An 18176-nucleotide genomic window follows, 5' to 3' on the forward strand; every position below is an offset into this window, starting at 1 on the left:
TTCATGACATGCTCACGCCAGCAGTGAGGTGTTATCATGATGTTTCTCATATGCTCACAGCCCCCCACAGATCAGCATTCCCTCAGTACCGCACAAGTGAGAGGATGCCACGCTAATCACATGTGCAATGGTAGGGGAATCCTGATCTGTGGGGGGCTGGGAGGACTGGAGTTTGGGACACACTGATCCATGCCCCACACATTTGGCTTGCATAGGTTATTACTCCGAGCTATTTTACACCCGGTAAATATGACCATTGTTTTCTTTACTCCATGTTTTTCTATTGTCATCTTGGTGTCTGGTCAGCGAGTATTTCCACAGCTCATTCCAAGCCGGGAAGCATAATCACTATTTGCAGAATTATTATGCAATTTGTGTTTTTCATGACTAGTTTTATTATTGAACAACTCCAGTGCTGTCAGTCAGTCCAAAAGGTCAATAAACCTGAAACCTGAATATTTCTGTGTGTGCATCATTATTGGAAAACTATTAGTGTGCAGAATACTTATGCAACTAAACAACAAAAGTATATTTTCCCATCTCAATTGTTTATTTTCATCTGTTACAGTGAGAATAGTAACCAAACAACTCAAAGTGTACGAAAATACATTTCTGATATTTCATAAAAAATTATCAGTGACCAATATAGACGCCTTTCTTTTCAATATCAGCAATTAGTTTCTGTCCATGGAGTCTGTCAGTTTCTTAATCTGTTGATGATCAACTTTTTGGGCACCACCAACCACAGCCTCCCAGACACTGTTCTCAGAGGTTTACTGTTTTCCTTCATCATAAATCTTATGAAGAGCTCACAAGTTCTCAATAGAGTTTAGGTCAGGTGAGGAAGGACGATAAATCATTATTATTTCATCTTTAAAGGAAACCTGTCATCCCCAAAATGGAAGTTGAGCTAAGCCCACCAGCATCAGGGGCTTATCTACAGCATTCTGGAGTGCTGTAGATAAGCCCCCAATGTATCCTGAAAGAGGAGAAAAAGAGGTTATATTATACTCACCCAGGGGCGGTCCTGGTCCGGTTCTGGTCCGATGGGCATCGCGGTCCGGTCCGGGGCCTCCCATCTTCTTACGATGACGTCCTCTTCTTGTCTTCACGCTCCGGCGCAGGTGTACTTTGTCTGCCCTGTTGAGGGCAGAGCAAAGTACTGCAGTGCGCAGGTGCCGGGCCTCTCTGACCTTTCCCGGCGCCTGCGCACTGCAGTACTTTGCTCTGCCCTCAACAGGGCAGACAAAGTACACCTGCGCCAGAGCCGCAGCGTGAATACAAGAAGAGGACGTCATCGTAAGAAGATGGGAAGTGCCGGACCGGACTGCGACACCCATGGGACCATAACCGGACCGGGACCACCCCTGGGTGAATATAATCTAACCTCTTTTTCTCATCTTTCAGGATACATCAGGGGCTTATCTACAGCATTCCAGAATGCTGTAGATGAGCCCCTGATGCTGGTGGGCTTTGCTCACCTTCGATTTTGGAGGTGACAGCTCTCAGATCTGATAACACTATTAATCTGCAGATCATAGTCACCGCTCACAGCACTGAGAGTGGCTGCTGTAGGCACTCCCTGGCACTGACTGACAGCTGGCTCTGCACTGGTGTGGAGTCAATCAGTCAGTGCCAGGGTGTGCTTACGGCAGCCACTTTCAGTGCTGTGAGCGGTGACTGTAATTGTCCTGGGCCTGTCTTGCTAAAAGCATGAGGATTCTGGGAGGAATACAGTTCACTTTCTCCCAGGTGCCAAACTTTCAGTCCAGCATCTGTGCACCTCTATAATGCAGGTTAATAGTTTATCGGGCATAACAGCTTCTTTTTAAGGCCTTTACTGGCTAGCCAAGCAGGAGAGTGCTTTGATGCAAGCGATGGAGCATTGTCCTGCTTAAAAATGATGGTTTTCTTGAAAGATACAGATATTTTCATTTACCACTGCTTGAAGAATGTGTCTTCTAAAACTGGCAGTAGGTTTGGAAGTTGATTTTGAGACCCATCTTCAACCAGTAAAGATCCAACTAACTCATCTCTACTAATTTCAACCCATAGGAGTACCCCACCTCCACATTGCTGGTGTGGAGTAGAAGTGGGGGTCTGTGCCCATTACTGAATAGGCCATGAGTCCATCCATCTGGTCTGTCAAGAGTCACTCTCCTCTCATCAGTCCATAAAATCTTTGAAAAATCTGTTTTCAGATATTTCTTTGCCCGGTCTTGACATTTTAATATATGTGTCTTGCTCAGTGATGGTCGGATTTCAGCATCCCTCACCTTGGCCATGTCTCTGAGCATTGAACACCTTGTATTTCTGTGTCTTGTTCAGTGACGGTTGGCTTTCAGCCTTCCTTACCTTGGCCATGTCTCTGAGCACTGACCACCTTGTACTTCCGTGTCTTGCTCAGTGGTGGTCTGATTTCAGCCTTCCTTACTTTGACCAGGACACTGAGCACTGAACACCTTGTACTCCTGTGTCTTGTCTTGTTCAGTGGTGGTCTGATTTCAGCCTCCCTCACCTTGGCCATGACTCTGAGCATTGAACACCTTGTACTTCTGTGTCTTGTTCAGTGGTGGTCGGCTTTTAGCCTTCCTTACCTTGGCCGTGTCTCTGAGCATTGACCACCTTGTACTTACGTGTCTTGCTCAGTGGTGGTCGGGTTTAAGCCTTCCTCACCTTGGCCATGTCTCTGGGCATTGAACACCTTGTACTTCTGTATCTTGCTCAGTGATGGTCTGATTTCAGCCTTCCTTACTTTGACCAGGACTCTGAGCATTCAACACCTTGTACTTCTGTGTCTTGTTTAGTGGTGGTCTGATTTCAACCTTCCTCACCTTGGCCATGTCTCTGAGCAATGAACACCTTGTACTTCTGTGTCTTACTCAGTGGTGGTCTGGTTTCAGCCTTCCTCACCTTGGCCATGTCTCTGAGCAATGAATACCTTGTACTTCTGTGTCTTACTCAGTGGTGGTCTGATTTCAACCTCCCTCACCTTGGCCATGTCTCTTGTCTCTTGGCAATGAACACCTTGTACTTATGTGTCTTGCTCAGTGATGGTCGGCTTTCAGCCTTCCTTACCTTGGTCGTGTCTCTGAGCACTGGACACCTTGTACTTCTGTGTCTTGTTAAGTGGTGGTCTGATTTCAACCTCCCTCACCTTGGCCGTGTCTCTGAGCAATGAACACCTTGTACTTCTGTGTCTTGTTCAGTGATGGTCGGCTTTCAGCCTTCCTTACCTTGGCCGTGTCTCTGAGCGTTGAACACCTTGTACTTCTGTGTCTTGTTCAGTGGTGGTCTGATTTCAGCCTCCTTATCTTGGCGGTGTCTCTAAGTACTGAACACCTTGTACTTCTATGTCTTGCTCAGTGGTGGTCTGGTTTCAGCCTCCCTTACCTTGGTCATGTCTCTGAGCACTGAAGATCTTGTACTTCTGGGCTCTCCTGGGGGGTTGCAGTTCTGGAATATGACAGCACAGTTTAATCTGTAATGAGCCAGGCATCAGTTTGTATTCTCCAGTTTCTGGGACCCAACCTCTGCAATCCTCAGCCCCGTAATAACTCTAGAAAGCTTGGAATATCATGCTAAGACAAGCTATTCACGATACTACAAGAGATCTAGGTATTGTCCTATACTCTGTAACTTGTCCCCCTAGCTTTTTTCATGTAAGCAATATTTACTACATTTTTTTCCCATAAATCAGACATTCTATTATAAAAAATAGTCAAACATTTATGAGAATGTACCAGCAGGTTTATTCCAAAAGACTGTGCTTTGGCATACATTTTTGTGGTTTACTTCATTGCACTCTTTTTTTCTATTTACAATGTTCTGAAAATATGGACCTGCTATACTTTTGAGTAGTGGCAAAAAAGTTATTTTTTTTTCCAAATAGTCATATACTATAGGCAAATAACAACTTGTGCTTTATTTTACTGTATGGGCCAAAGAGTGTGGCTAGCGCTGTACATCGTCCATTCTGGGCTCAATCAAACGACAGTGATTTTTATTGTTCCCAAAAAGCAGTCCTTGATCCATCAGTGGTTTTGATCAGCCCGTCATCGGAGTTTGGGCAATCAGAGCTTCATCAGTTTTGAAATCAGTCCGTGAAAATCAGACACAACCCGAGTGTCATCTGAGGCTTCTTTCACACTTCAATTGTTTGGCGTCAGTCTGCTCCGACATAGTGACGGATCGACGGACCCCTCACAATTGTTGAGAAAACGGTTCTAACGGATCCGTTTTTTTGACGGATCAGTTACTTGGGGGTTGCTGGGAAAAGTATCTACTTTTTGGAGCATGCGCAATTGAAAAAGCGGATTGGGGCGACGGATCCGCCGAAATGACGGTCGCGACGGATCCGTCGCCCATAGGCGGCCATTCTATGGAATGGTGGACGCAACGGATCCGTCGCGAACCGCCATTTCGGCGCAGACAAAAAACGTTATAAGGTCCGTCAATGTCTAGACAACGTCCGCCAAGTTTCGACGGATCCGTCGAATGGCGGATGGAACGGACGACCATCCGTCACAATCCGTCGCTAATGCATGTCTATGGGAAAATAGCGGATCCGCTATTTGAGGAAAATGGCGGTTTCAGACTGACGCCAAAAGACTGAAGTGTGAAAGAGGCCTGAGTGCTGTCTGATTTTTTCACATGTCCATAAAGTTAGCATTGGCGAGTTTGATTCAACACTCGTGTCAATATTTTAACAAGTCTCCATGCTTTTATGCGGATAAGTCAGTCCAAGGAAAATTCAGACATGTAAACTACCTGATAGCACTTGTACCTATCATATTCTATCTGTGAAAAACATTGATATCATTCGTATGAGGAAAATTGCTTTTGTCTGCAGTTTCACTACTGATACAAATTAACTGACTCAGAAACTGCTTCGTAGAAAGCAAGAGTGATGCAGCGCAGGCTGCCCTGTGATTGACAGCTGGGAGGGTGGCCGATGAATGACTGCTATTGCCAACACTTGCTTTGTTAGATGAATGCCTAATAAAGTGGGGCTTATCTGGTGATAGATCACATATAATGTAAGACTATATTTTGACCACCAATTGAGCAGATGTCGGGCATCTGTATGCTGTCAGTAAGGCTTTGTGAACATTTAGCTCAGTACTAGTAGTACCTAACCTGTCTGCACATGCGACACCACACAATATAGTGCATGATACAAGAAGAACATTTTTTTGCATTCTCTTTACTGTAAATTAACACACCCATTCTCCACAGCATGGTGGGTGCTGTATTCATGATCTGTGATGGCCTTTTAGGTATTATAAAATCAACGGCTGTTTGTTGCGGTGAAATGTATAGAAAGTTGCTGAGCCATTAGCTCACTCTCTGGAGGTGTGTGGTGAGTGAAGATTTCAGCACTGTTCATGAGTTCACTGCGTGAGTTGTCAACATAGGAAGAACAGTTCCCTTTATGTTTTATGACAAACAGTTCTTTTGGTTTCTTGGTCTGACCTGTATTAATTTATAATGTATGTCTTCCTATTCTTTACACACATGAAATTACAATGTTATCTTTGACTAAGTTCAGGGGTGAACCTAGCCTCTCTGCTGCCTGAGGCAAACGGAAAAATGGCGCCCCCCCCCCACCACCACCACCACAGTCCCTGCTGGAGGGGGGGCGGTGGGGGAGTTAGGGAGGAGGCGGGGCGGGCACTTGACCCCGGAGTTTTATAAAAAAAAACCTAGCAGCGCAAATCCAGTTACCGTATATACTCGAGTATAAGCCGACCCGAGTATAAGCCGACCCCCCCTAATTTTGCCACAAAAAACTGGGAAAAGTTAATGACTCGAGTATAAGCCTAGGGTGGAAAATGCAGCAGCTACCGGTAAATTTCAAAAGTAAAAATAGATACCAATAAAAGTAAAATTAATTGAGACATCAGTAGGTTAAGTGTTTTTGAATATCCATATTGAATCAGGAGCCTCATATAATGCTCCATAAAGTTTGATGGGCCCCATTAGATGCTCCATATTAAAATATGCCCCATATAATCCTGCATAAAGGGTAATAAGGGCCCCATAAGATGCTCCATAGAGATATTTGCCCTATATAGTGCTGCACAAGTGCTATGGCCCCATAAGATATAAGTATAATAGACTCCCCATAGTCCTCCATAGTATAATAGACTCCCCATAGTCCTCCATATAGTATAATATATTCCCTCTAATCCTCCATATAGTATAACGCACCCCCCATAGTCCTCCATAGAGTATAATACACTCCCTATAGTTCTCCATAGAGTATAATACACTCCCATAGTCCTCCAGAGTATATTGCAGTTCCCATATAGAATATAATACTGACATATAGTATAACGCAACCCCCCCATAGAATATAATGCAGCCCTCCTATAGAACATAATGCAGTCCCCAACAGAATATAATGCAGTCCTACAGCATTATGGCCACCATGTACTGATATATATTGTATTCATGGGTGTGGAGAGCAGTGAATATTCATTCCCTTTAGTAGCGGGCACATGTGATCGCCTAGCAGCAGGAAGCCTGCAGCTGCGGCTACTGTGACCGCTATTAAAGTGAAATGAATATTCACTGCTCTCCACTCCTATAGTCCCTCCCATCTCTCGGCACCGGCTTCAGTGCATAGTGGTGGGAGTGACTATGGGTGTGGGGAGCAGTGACTATGAATTTCTCTTTAGCAGCGGGCACAGGCTTTAGCCGCAGCAGCCGACTCCTGCCTCCTGTCACCCACTGCTCCTTCTTCACTGGCACTGGGCGAGCCCCTTTGACTCACGGGCCCCATAGCAGCTACATGGTGTGCTGCTATTAGCGACACGCCACTGGCTGGGGGCAGGGGCGGACTCTAATAGCTTGTTGCCCCTGTTCAAGAAATGTGTCTGGGCCCCCCTTCCTGCCTGATACACTGCTTATGATGATGGCAATCTGGCAATGGCACCCTGGAGCCTCGGGCTCTGAGAAACAAGTCAGATTGCCCTCATTATCACTGCCCTGCAAGCAGGGGCGTACATAGCAATCACAGGGCCCCCATAGCAAAAGTTCTATTTTGGGCCCCACACCTCTAAAAAATATATATATTTATATTTTTTCACTGAGATGGATATATATATATATAGTGTGTGTTTGTAATAAATATATATGTTACACATAGATACACATACATATACCTTATATGCAAACACACATACTGCAGTGTACATACACACAGATACACATACATATACTGTATATGCAAACACTCACATATACCATACATACACACAGATACACATATATATATACTGTCATACATACATGTACTATACATACACACATGCATATACCGTACATACACACACATACCGTACACACACATACCATACATACATATACTGTACATACACACAGATACACATACCGTCATACATACACGCATATACCGTACATACACATAGATACACATACATATACCGTACATGCATACGGGTACACATACTTGTACCGTACATACATATACAGTTATATACACAAAGTGTACACATACCGTACACACAGACATACACATATACTGTACATACATGGACATAAACATACATACCGTATATACATACAAATATATCGCACATACAGATACGCACATATTATACACAGACATACACATATACTGTACATGCATACACAGATACACACAGAAGCATACACATAGATACACACATACTGTACATACACAGATGCACATACATACATATACAAGCATATACATACACACATACTAATCTTGTACAGGTGATCAGAGGAGCCTTGGAGGAGGGCAGTTCAGCTGGAGAGGGCTGCAGTCCCCACTGTGGGGGATGGGGCACAGAGCAGACTGATATTAGCCCCCTGGTGCTGCTGTGCTGTCCCGCGCAGTGAGCTCCTCCCCCATCTCTTCACAGTGAGGACGGAGATGCTGCAGCCTGCTGGGAACAGAGCAGTGGAGGGAGAAGACACACTGTAAGTCCTGCTCTCCCTCCACTGCTGTTCCTGCGTGCTGTGCTGCGGGGCCCCTGACTGAGTACTAACCAGTCTCCATTGGGACGCGCCATGCAGGAGAACAGAGACAGCAGCCAGTGAGCGCTCTCCTTAGTCTGGTGAGGAAAGCGTTCATTGGCCAGCGTCTCTCCCTGAATGACACGCCCCCCTTTTGAAGTCCTGCACTTCCCGCGCCACTCTCTCCCCAGCTGAGGGTGTTGGCAGGATTAGAGGAGGGAGTGACAGGGGCCTGATGCTACATGATATGGGGCCTGCCTGCAGGGGCCACCCTCCACCTCTCGGCCCCAGAGCAGTGGCATTGGCGGTATGTCCGCTCCTGGCTGGGGGCCCCTAGGGGCCGGGAACTACAGAATCTGACGCCCCCTCTCTTCTGCCGCCTGAGCCAAAGAGCTCAAATCGCCTAATGGTAGCAGCGTCACTGACTACGTTATTGTGATATCACAAACCTGACAAAATGTAGGATGACATGCATACACGATGCATCAGCACACGGTGACTAATGAATACATGAACTCTAATATTGCTGCAAACGTTAAAAACGTAAAGATACTTAGGGTATTTGTGCACCTGTACAATAATTTAAATCTAAAGGTTTACAGGCCCTATTTTTTCTTTTTTGTGTAGTACATATCAGGGGTGTGGCCCCCTCCAGGGTTCAGCTCTAGCGATGCACTAAAATGCTCGGGTGCTCGTTGCTCGGGTTGAGCAAATTGGAATGCTCGGGTGCTCGACCCGAGCAACGAGCCCAATGTAAGTCTATGGGAAACTCGAGCATTTTTCCAGTGGCCCCCGGTGGTCTGCACAGGGACTAGAAATTGCGGAAATCGATGGGAGCAGTGCTCAAACGACCAGTTCACTGCTGTGAACAATGTTGTCAGAGTCTTACGCCACTTTTACAGACTCACAATAAAACATACCAAAATAGATTTTCCTGGGAAATATGTTAAAGGTAACCTGTCACCCCCAAAATGGAAGTTGAGCTAAGCCCACCTGCATCAGGGGCTTATCTACAGCATTCTGGAATGCTGTAGATAAGCCCCCGATGTAACCTGAAAGATGAGAAAAAGAGGTTAGATTATACTCACCCAGGGACGGTCCCGCTGCGGTGGGCGTCGTGGTCCGGTCCGGCGCCTCCCATCTTCTTACGATCACATCCTCTTCTTGTCTTCACGCCGCAGCTCCAGTGCAGGCGTACTTTGTCTGCCCTGTTGAGGGCAGAGCAAAGTACTGCAGTGCGCAGGCGCCGGAAAAGGTCAGAGAGGCCCAGCGCCTGCGCACTGCAGTACTTTGCTCTGCCCTCAACAGGGCAGACAAAGTAAGCCTGTGCCGGAGCTGCAGCGTGAATACAAGAAGAGGACGTCATCCTATGAAGATGGGAGGCCCCGGACCGCGACGCCCATCAGACGGGACCGCCCCTGGGTGAGTATAATCTAACCTCTTTTTCTCATCTTTCAGGATACATCGGGGGCTTATCTACAGCATTCCAGAATGTTGTAGATAAGCCCCTGATGCCGGTGGGCTTAGCTCAACTTCCATTTTGGGGATGACAGGTTCGCTTTAAGGAACATCCTTTCCAGGGTAATGACTTGTATATAAGGCAAAATAAATAGCCAAAAACAAAAATGCTCCTCCATACCTTGGGCTATATTCACACGTAATGTTTTTAATGCATTTTTGGTCTTTAGCATTGCTTTCAACCAAGATGAATGCAACCTTATTTGGCCATGTGGTGTGTGACACATCATCAGACATATCCTGTCACATTTATGAAGAAGGGACTCGGAAAGTCACTAAGCCTATTTTTATAGGGCCATCAGGCGGCCTTTACTATTCTTAAAGGGCCAGCAGTCGGCCCTCATTATTCTTAGAGAGCCATCTGCCGACTATGCCTTGTTGTTCCCGTTATTAAACAGTGGGTCTCCTATACTGTTATTGTGTATGCAGTGAGTGGCAGGGCTGCCCAAAATTTGGACGCACCCCAATAACTCTTTGAAGAGACGTACAGGAGGGCCTCATGAAAAAAATGTTCCCATTATTAGGAAGTGAGTCTCCCATAGTGTTTGCCTATGCAGTGAAGCAACGGCTGCCAAAAATTTGGAAGAACTCCAATGCCCATTGTAACAGACATAGAGGTCAGAGGGCCCCATGAAAACAAGTTTCCCATTATTAGGAAGTGGGTCGCCCATAGTGTTTTCCTATGCAGTGAATGCAACGGCTGCCAAAAATTTGGACATACTCCAATGTCTGACATCTATGTCCACTCCTGAGGTCTTATGTGTGGAGTCTGAGCTGAATACCGACAGCCTTGTTGATGCTGGTAGTCAACAACTGCCCTCTTTTGCTCACAAATCCTTCCCAACATCTGCAGTGTAGAGTTCCAACACGTGGAGACATCACACACCAGTCGGTGAGTCGGAAGCTGCAAACAATGCTGAAGCACAGCAAGGGCAGCGGAAGCTGTAGCTGACTTTCTAAATTGGGCACACAGGCGGCGTACTTTGACAAGCAGATCCGGCAGCTCCGGGTAGGTTTTGAGAAACCGCTGAAACGTACATGGTACGTGTGTGAGCTCGCCTCACCTCAGAGCTGCCTCCAGGTTCCGGCCATTGTCACACACGACCACGCCTGGCTGTAGGTTCAGCAGTGTCAGCCACAGATCTGCCTGCTCTTTCAGAGCTGTCCACAACTCTTCAGCATTGTGCGGTTTGTTACCTAAGCCCAACCCTGATTGACCTAGGGCCCACGATCCTCGGCGTTGGGAGGAAGTGTTCCATCCCAAGGTCCAACTGGGTCCCGGCTTGCACTATGTTAACCCAGTGTGCTGTCAGCAAAATGTACCGTCCCTGCCCACAAGCACTTATACACGTGTCCATGTTTAGGTGGACGTTCCCAGTAACTGCATTGTTGAGGGCACGGCTAATGTGGGACACGTGCTTGTGTAAATGCGGGGATGACACACCAGGAGAAATAGTGGCGGCTGGGGACCGAGTACTGAGGGACAGCCGTCGCCATCCAGTTGCGGAAAGCTTCCATCTCCAGGAGCCTAAAAGACAACATTTCGAACGCAAGCAGTCGCGAAATGTGTGAATTTGGTAGTGTGGCCTGTGAGGCGTTGGCTGCGTATTTTCGCTTGCGTTCCAAGGACTGAGGTATGGACAGCTGAACGCTGCGCTGGGACAAGGATGTGGACGTGCTTGCTGATGGTGCTAGTTGAGTGTGTACAACGACAGGTGCAGGGCAGGAAGCATCTTCGCATGCACCATGGACAGGTTATTGGTTTGCACGCACAACAGCGGAAGATGCAGTGGTGTCACCCGCAGACTATTCCTGGACCCTGTGGTTGGGCCCACAAAGTCGGGTACTTTTCTGCCATGTGCCTGATCATGCTGGTGGTGGTCAGGCTGGTAGTTTTGATACCCCTGCTGATGCTGGCCTGGCAGGTGGTGCAAATGGCCTGTTTGGGGTTATCGGCAGATTCTTTACAAAGCAACCAGACTCGGGAAGACCTAACAGTTGTACTGGCAACTTCCATCGTGATGGTGTTACAGGGAACGGTTGCCCGCCTTTTGTCTGTAGCCACCACACTGATTCTTCCTGCTTGTTGGGGTCCTACGCCTCCCTCCCCCCGTGTGCTGCTGTCCTTGCTCTGCAAGTCCTCCAGCCAGGTTGGGTCAGTTATTATATCATCCACCACCTCGTCTTCCACTTCTGCACCCTGGTCCTCCTCCTGACTTTCTGGCAATTGTATCTCATCATTGTCCACCTCTGACACTTTCCCACCATCGCCTTCGTGTGACCGTGGCTGCTCAAATATTTTGGCATCGCGGCATGTGATCTCCTCTTGTCCCACTTCAAGTAGACCTGGCGAGAGGCCCAAATCTATAAATGGAAAAGTAAACAGCACTTTTGAGTGTCCAAGTGTGGGATCAGTTGTCTCAGGGCACTCGTCATGGTGGGAGGAAGGAGGATCATGGTGAGGAATATGCGGTCCAGACTCACGGCTACTGAGACTTGACCATGTGGAAGACAGGGTGGTAGTGGTGGCAAAATGACTGGAAGCTTGTCCACTATGTAACCAACAACCTTTTGACACTGCTGTGAGTTCAATAGTGGTGTGCTGCGGTCCCCTAGTAATTGGGACAGGAAGGTCGAGCGAGAAGATGTTTGTTTGTTGTGGCACTGTTTCAGCTTGCCCACGGCATCTGCATGCACCATCACGTCCAGTTCCCCAGCCCTTGCCATGCGCCTTGCCCATTTTAAATGGAGGATAATATTTTCCACGTTCACTACAAGTGGCTGAATTTAGAGCGAACTTATATGTGATCCGTTTGACGGACAAACCACAGTTTTAAAAAGCTGGACTGTAGGTAACTATTTTTACAAGCAAACTGGTGTCAATGACTTCGCCAACATACTGCAAGAAAATTGAAAGGGAGGCCAAAAATGGGGAATTTAGAGCAAACTTATATGTGATCCGTGTGACAGACAAACCACAGTTTTAAATAGCTGGCCTGTAGGTAACTATTTTTAACAGCAAACTGGTGTCAATAACTTCGCTAACACACTATTCACACACTATTCGCTAAACAAAATTTAAATGGAGGCCAGAAGTGGCAGAATTTTGAGCGCAATTATATGTGATCCGTGTGACGGACAAACCACAGTTTTAAATAGATTTTTAGCACAGTAATATGGAAAAGATCTGGCTGTATTCTGCAGTCCCAGCAAGCAAATGGAGCAGAAAAACGGTGTTCTCTGGATTGCTTTTTAAGTAAATAATCAGGATTAAGATCCCAAAATAATTATTCCTGGCCCCTGATACCTATTGCTATGTCGAGAAATATCTGCCAAAGCAACAGCATCAGACAGAACTGGAATGGACCCTCTTGCTATAGGCACTGCAGTCTGCCTCATACACTGTCTGCCTGCAAAGCACTGATATCTATGCAGCTGGATTAGTCCTCAGAAGGACTGTTAGTTGAAATGACTGGAAGTCATTTCAGGCCTGTAGATTGGCTTAAAGGGAACCTGTCACCAGAAAAAATGCTATTAACCTGCAGATATGGGGTTAATCTGCAGGTTAATAGCATTACTAACCTGCCTTGAGCCCACACTTAGCCGAATGCTGGCAGCATTCCAGTTTCAGTCACGGGGGCGGTGCTGGTTCAGTTACAGCTCTGGTGACTGTAACCGTGCCTCCAGGCCTGCCTGACACTGGCTCTGCATTGGGGCAGGCTGTCAGTCTGGGGCGCGATTACAGCCACCAGAGCTGTGACTGATCCCGCTCCAGTGCCGGCTCCTTGGCTGAAACCGAAATGCTTCAGGTTAATAGCTTTTTCTGGTGACAGATTCCTTTTAAAGCTGCTAACAGCCAGACACCCCTCACAGTACTCCTCCCAGGTGTCCTTTTAAATTGAAACCAAGCACAGTTTATAATTTTCCCCTCAATTTGTTTGGGGAAACATGTAGTTGGACACGTATTTATAGTGTAGGTCATCAATATGAAATCTGTTTGGTCTGACATCTCCACCAATCACCAAGCAGCTGCCGGATATAAGCCATGTATAGGGTGGAAACTGCTGCTCAGCACATTGCTTAGTAGCCACTGCAGGTACTTCAGTTTACCTCCTCTTCCCTTTGTTAATCCACCCATACACATTAGGTGGCTGTCGGACGAACGATGCTCTCATACACAGGAGCACTCCTGTGTTCTCTATGTGTAAGGGTACCGTCTCACAAAACGATTTACCAACGATCACGACCAGCGATACGACCTGGCCGTGATCGTTGGTAAGTCGTTGTGTGGTCGCTGGGGAGCTGTCACACAGACAGCTCTCCAGCGACCAACGATGCCGAGGTCCCCGGGTAACCAGGGTAAACATCGGGTTACTAAGCGCAGGGCCGCGCTTAGTAACCCGATGTTTACCCTGGTTACCGTTGTAAATGTAAAAAAAAAACAAACAGTACATACTCACATTCCGGTGTCCGTCAGGTCCCTTGCCGTCTGCTTCCCGCACTGACTGACTGCCGGCCGCAAAGTGAAAGCAGATCACAGCGGTGACGTCACTGCTGTGCTATGCTTTCACTTTACGGCCGGCAGTCAGTCAGTGCGGGAAGCAGACGGCAAGGGACCTGACGGACACCGGAATGTGAGTATGTACTGTTTGTTTTTTTTTTACATTTACAACGGTAACCAGGGTAAACATCGGGTTACTAAGCGCGGCCCCGCGCTTAGTAACCCGATGTTACCCCTCGTTACAAGCGAACGCATCGTTGGATCGGTGTCACACACACCGATCCAACGATGACAGCTGGAGATCCAGCGACGAAAGAAAGTTCCAAACGATCTGCTACGACGTACGATTCTCAGCGGGGTCCCTGATCGCTGCTGCGTGTCAGACACAGCGATATTGTATGGATATCGCTGGAACGTCACGGATCGTACCGTCGTAGCGACAAAAGTGCCACTGTGAGACGGTACCCTAAGATGCTGGCAGCTTATCTCTGAGAGAATGAAGTCCAGAAATCACACGTGATCAGCATCTTCCCTAACGGTCAGTTGTCTGGGGCTCCATACATATTAGTAGATTGTCGGATGAACCTGTATCGGTGGGTTCAGTCAATATTGGTCTAGTATATATGGGGGCCTTTATGGGAAACATACAGTTGCGTCCATATATATTTGGACAGAGACATTTTTCTAATTTTGGTTATAGACATTACCACAATGAATTTTAAACAAAACAATTCAGATGCAGTTGAAGTTCAGACTTTCAGCTTTCATTTGAGGGTATCCACATTAAAATTGGATGAAGGGTTTAGGAGTTTCAGCTGAACTTCAACTGTATCTGAATTGTTTTGTTTAAAATTCATTGTGGTAATGTCTATAACCAAAATTAGAAAAATGTTGTCTCTGTCTAAATATATATGGACGTAACTGTATTTCTCATTATTGTGACTAAATTCTAAATAATTTATGGTTTATATGTCCCTAGGGCCTTTTTATCCTTATCATGGACAGAGGGGCAGAAATACTTCTTGGCAGAATGATCCAGATCAGCAAGCAAGTCATCAAGGTAATTATTAAAACATATTAGTGACATCAGCAAATGTATACAGCTGCAAAATACAGAACAAGAGAGAAATAATGTTTGGGTAGAGCCAGACGGTGTTGCCAACAGTATGCCTCCAAAACTCCGCCAATGGAGTCTGGTTGGCCTGTGGTGGGTGAGCAGAGCTTCCAACACGCTGCCTCCGAACTGCCGCTCCTCTGTCTGGCCATTCCCTTTTTTTCAGACCGCCATAATCTGAAGTAAAGCACATGGTTCTAGAGTACTCTTAAAGGGAACCTGTCACCTGAATTTGGCGGGACCGGTTTTGGGTCATATGGGCGGGGTTTTCGGGTGTTTGATTCACCCTTTCCTTACCCGCTGGCTGCATGCTGGCCGCAATATTGGATTGAAGTTCATTCTCTGTCCTCCGGAGTACACGCCAGCGCAAGGCAATATTGCCTTGCGCAGCCGTGTACTCCAGAGGACAGAGAATGAACTTTAATCCATTATATATATGTATATAATTGTGTGTGTGTGTGTGTGTGTGTACACAAGTATACATGTCAGCTTTAACAGTTACTTTGCCATACATCTGTGATTTGATTTTACATAGGACAGTGGTCAGCCTTTAACCCTTCACGTGAGTATGACAGCAGAGAGCATATGCATCGTAGGGGTCCTGGACGTGGCAGATACAATTCAGGTAAAATAACTATTGCATTGGTATGTAGTTTATTTTCCATAAATTAGTGAACATGGGTAATGTAATGGGTCTAATTTTGGGGGTACTTCATCAATGTCCAAAGATAGAAGAGCAAGTTGGGGGGATTGGGTAAATATATGTTCTGTTATTTCCTGAATGAGTTCATGTACTTCTTCCAATAATTTTTGTTTTGTTTTTGGACAATTCCAGAAAATGTGTAGAGCATCACTAGTTTGGTCACAATTCCTCCAACACTTTGAATAGTTTGGTGATATTCTATTTAGTTTTACTTGAGTGAAGTAGAATCTAGACAATATTTTGTAGTGGGTTTCTTGGAGGGAAGCACGCATTGTTGATGAACAGGGACATTTAAGGGCTTGACACCATTTTTCAATGGAATATGAAATATTCAGGTCTCTTTCACATTTAAGTATATTTATGTTTTTTTAGTAGAGTTTGACGTCATTGAACCATGGATAGATTAATCTAGTACTCCATATGTTTTTATTTTTGTATCATCTAGAAAATTGAGATTGTTCTGGGGAAAGGAAGGGGGAATTTTAGTTTTGTATTTATGTATTCCTCTATTTTTGTAAATTTACATAGATCTGAATCAGACATGTTGAAGTCACTTTTAAGAGAGTTAAAGGTTTGTAATTGTCCAGAGTTAAAGTCTTGTGGGATGTTTGATAGGTGAGATATTGCAGATGATGCACATTGGTTTATGACAATTTCTAAGAATTTATTTGGTATATTGTGAGGATTAAATGGGGTATTCCCATCTCCAAGATACTATTCCAAAGTGTAGTAGGTGTAATAATAATAGTATTAGCAAATACCTCTGATTGGCAATGTCTCTTTCCGCATGTGCAGGCATTGCAGGACCTTAGCTACCCATGGTTACGTTCACTAGCAACTAGCTAATTATCACTATACTAAATGGTGGCCCGATTCTAATGCAGCGGTTATTCTAGAATATGTATGTATGTATGTACGTCGCGCTTAGCACAGCCACGTAGTATATAACACAGCTACGTAGTATATAACACAGCCACATAGTATATAACACAGACAGCCACGTAGTGTATAACACAGACAGCCATGTAGTATATAGCACAGCCACGTAGTATATAGCACAGCCACGTAGTATATAACACACAGCCACGTAGTATATAGCACAGCCACATAGTATATAGGACAGCCACATAGTATATAGCAGCCACATAGTATATAGCACAGCTCACGTAATACAGACAGCCACGTAGTATATAGCACAGCCACGTAGTATATAGCAGCCATGTAGTATATAACTGCCACGTAGTATATAGCACAGCCCATGCAGTATATAACACAGCCCATGTAATATATAGCACACCCCATGCAGTATATAACACAGGCCACGTAGTATATAACACAGACCACGCAGTATATAACACAGCCCATGTAGTATATAACATTGCCCATGTAGTATACAGCAGCCAGGCAGTATATAACACAGCCCATTTAATATATAACACAGCCCACGTAGTATATAACACAGCCCACGTAGTATATAACACAGGCCACGCAGTATATAACACATCCCATGTAGTATATAACACTGCCCACGTAGTATATAGCAGCCAGGCAGTATATAACACAGCCCACGTAATATATAGCACAGACCACGTAGTATATAACACAGCCCACGCAGTATATAACACAGCCCACGTAGTACATAGCAGTGTGGGCACCACATCCATGTTAAAAAAAAATAGTTATATACTCACCCACCGGCGTCCGACAAAGCTGTCCCGATGCGCGCGATGCTGCCGCCAGCTTCCGTTTCCAGTGATGCAGTGCAAAATTACCCAGATGACTTAGCGGTCTCGCGAGACCGGAAGGTAAGAATAGCACAATTTTTAAATTTTTTAAATTACTTTTAACATTATATCTTTTTACTATTGATGCTGCATAGGCAGCATCAATAGTAAAAAGTTGGTCCGGGATGGGGCAACACACTGGCACTGACTGGAGGGGAGTAGGGAGGGGCCAATTCGCGGCCTGACCAAGCCTGTCACTGATTGGAAGTAAGGACGGAAGTACCCCTCAGGGACACGCAGCGTCCAGATGTTACAGCATAGTGGAGGGGATTTCATGAAATCCCGTCTCCACTATGCATTAAAAGACGCATGCGGCACACCCGCGTAATTGGACAAACAACGCATGAAAAACGCAGGTGACCTGCCAGTGACCTCAGGTGCAGATTTTACCTGCGAAAAATCCTGACCAAATCCTGATGCAATCCTGAACGTGGACACATACCCTTAGACGATTATATAGATAGATCAGTGGTCAGAACCATGGATACCTAAGGTCCTACAATGCCTGCACATGAGGAAAGAGACATAGCGAATCAGAAAAACTAT

The 18176-nt window shown here is 45.8% G+C and overlaps 1 protein-coding gene across 5 annotated transcripts in view; it reads left to right on the top strand.

Moving 5' to 3' along the window:
* The window catches only part of FAM120B (family with sequence similarity 120 member B), a 197824-nt gene that overhangs the window by 166905 nt on the left and 12743 nt on the right, over positions 1–18176 (top strand). For all 5 annotated transcript variants that reach the window (XM_077283228.1, XM_077283231.1, XM_077283230.1 and 2 more), the window contains 2 exons: positions 15009–15089; positions 15679–15768. In XM_077283228.1, coding sequence (XP_077139343.1) covers positions 15009–15089; positions 15679–15768 — 171 coding nt within the window. The remainder of the gene's footprint in view (positions 1–15008; positions 15090–15678; positions 15769–18176) is intronic.

Source organism: Ranitomeya variabilis, chromosome 2 (assembly GCF_051348905.1).
Source record: "Ranitomeya variabilis isolate aRanVar5 chromosome 2, aRanVar5.hap1, whole genome shotgun sequence".
Lineage (NCBI taxonomy): Eukaryota > Metazoa > Chordata > Amphibia > Anura > Dendrobatidae > Ranitomeya > Ranitomeya variabilis.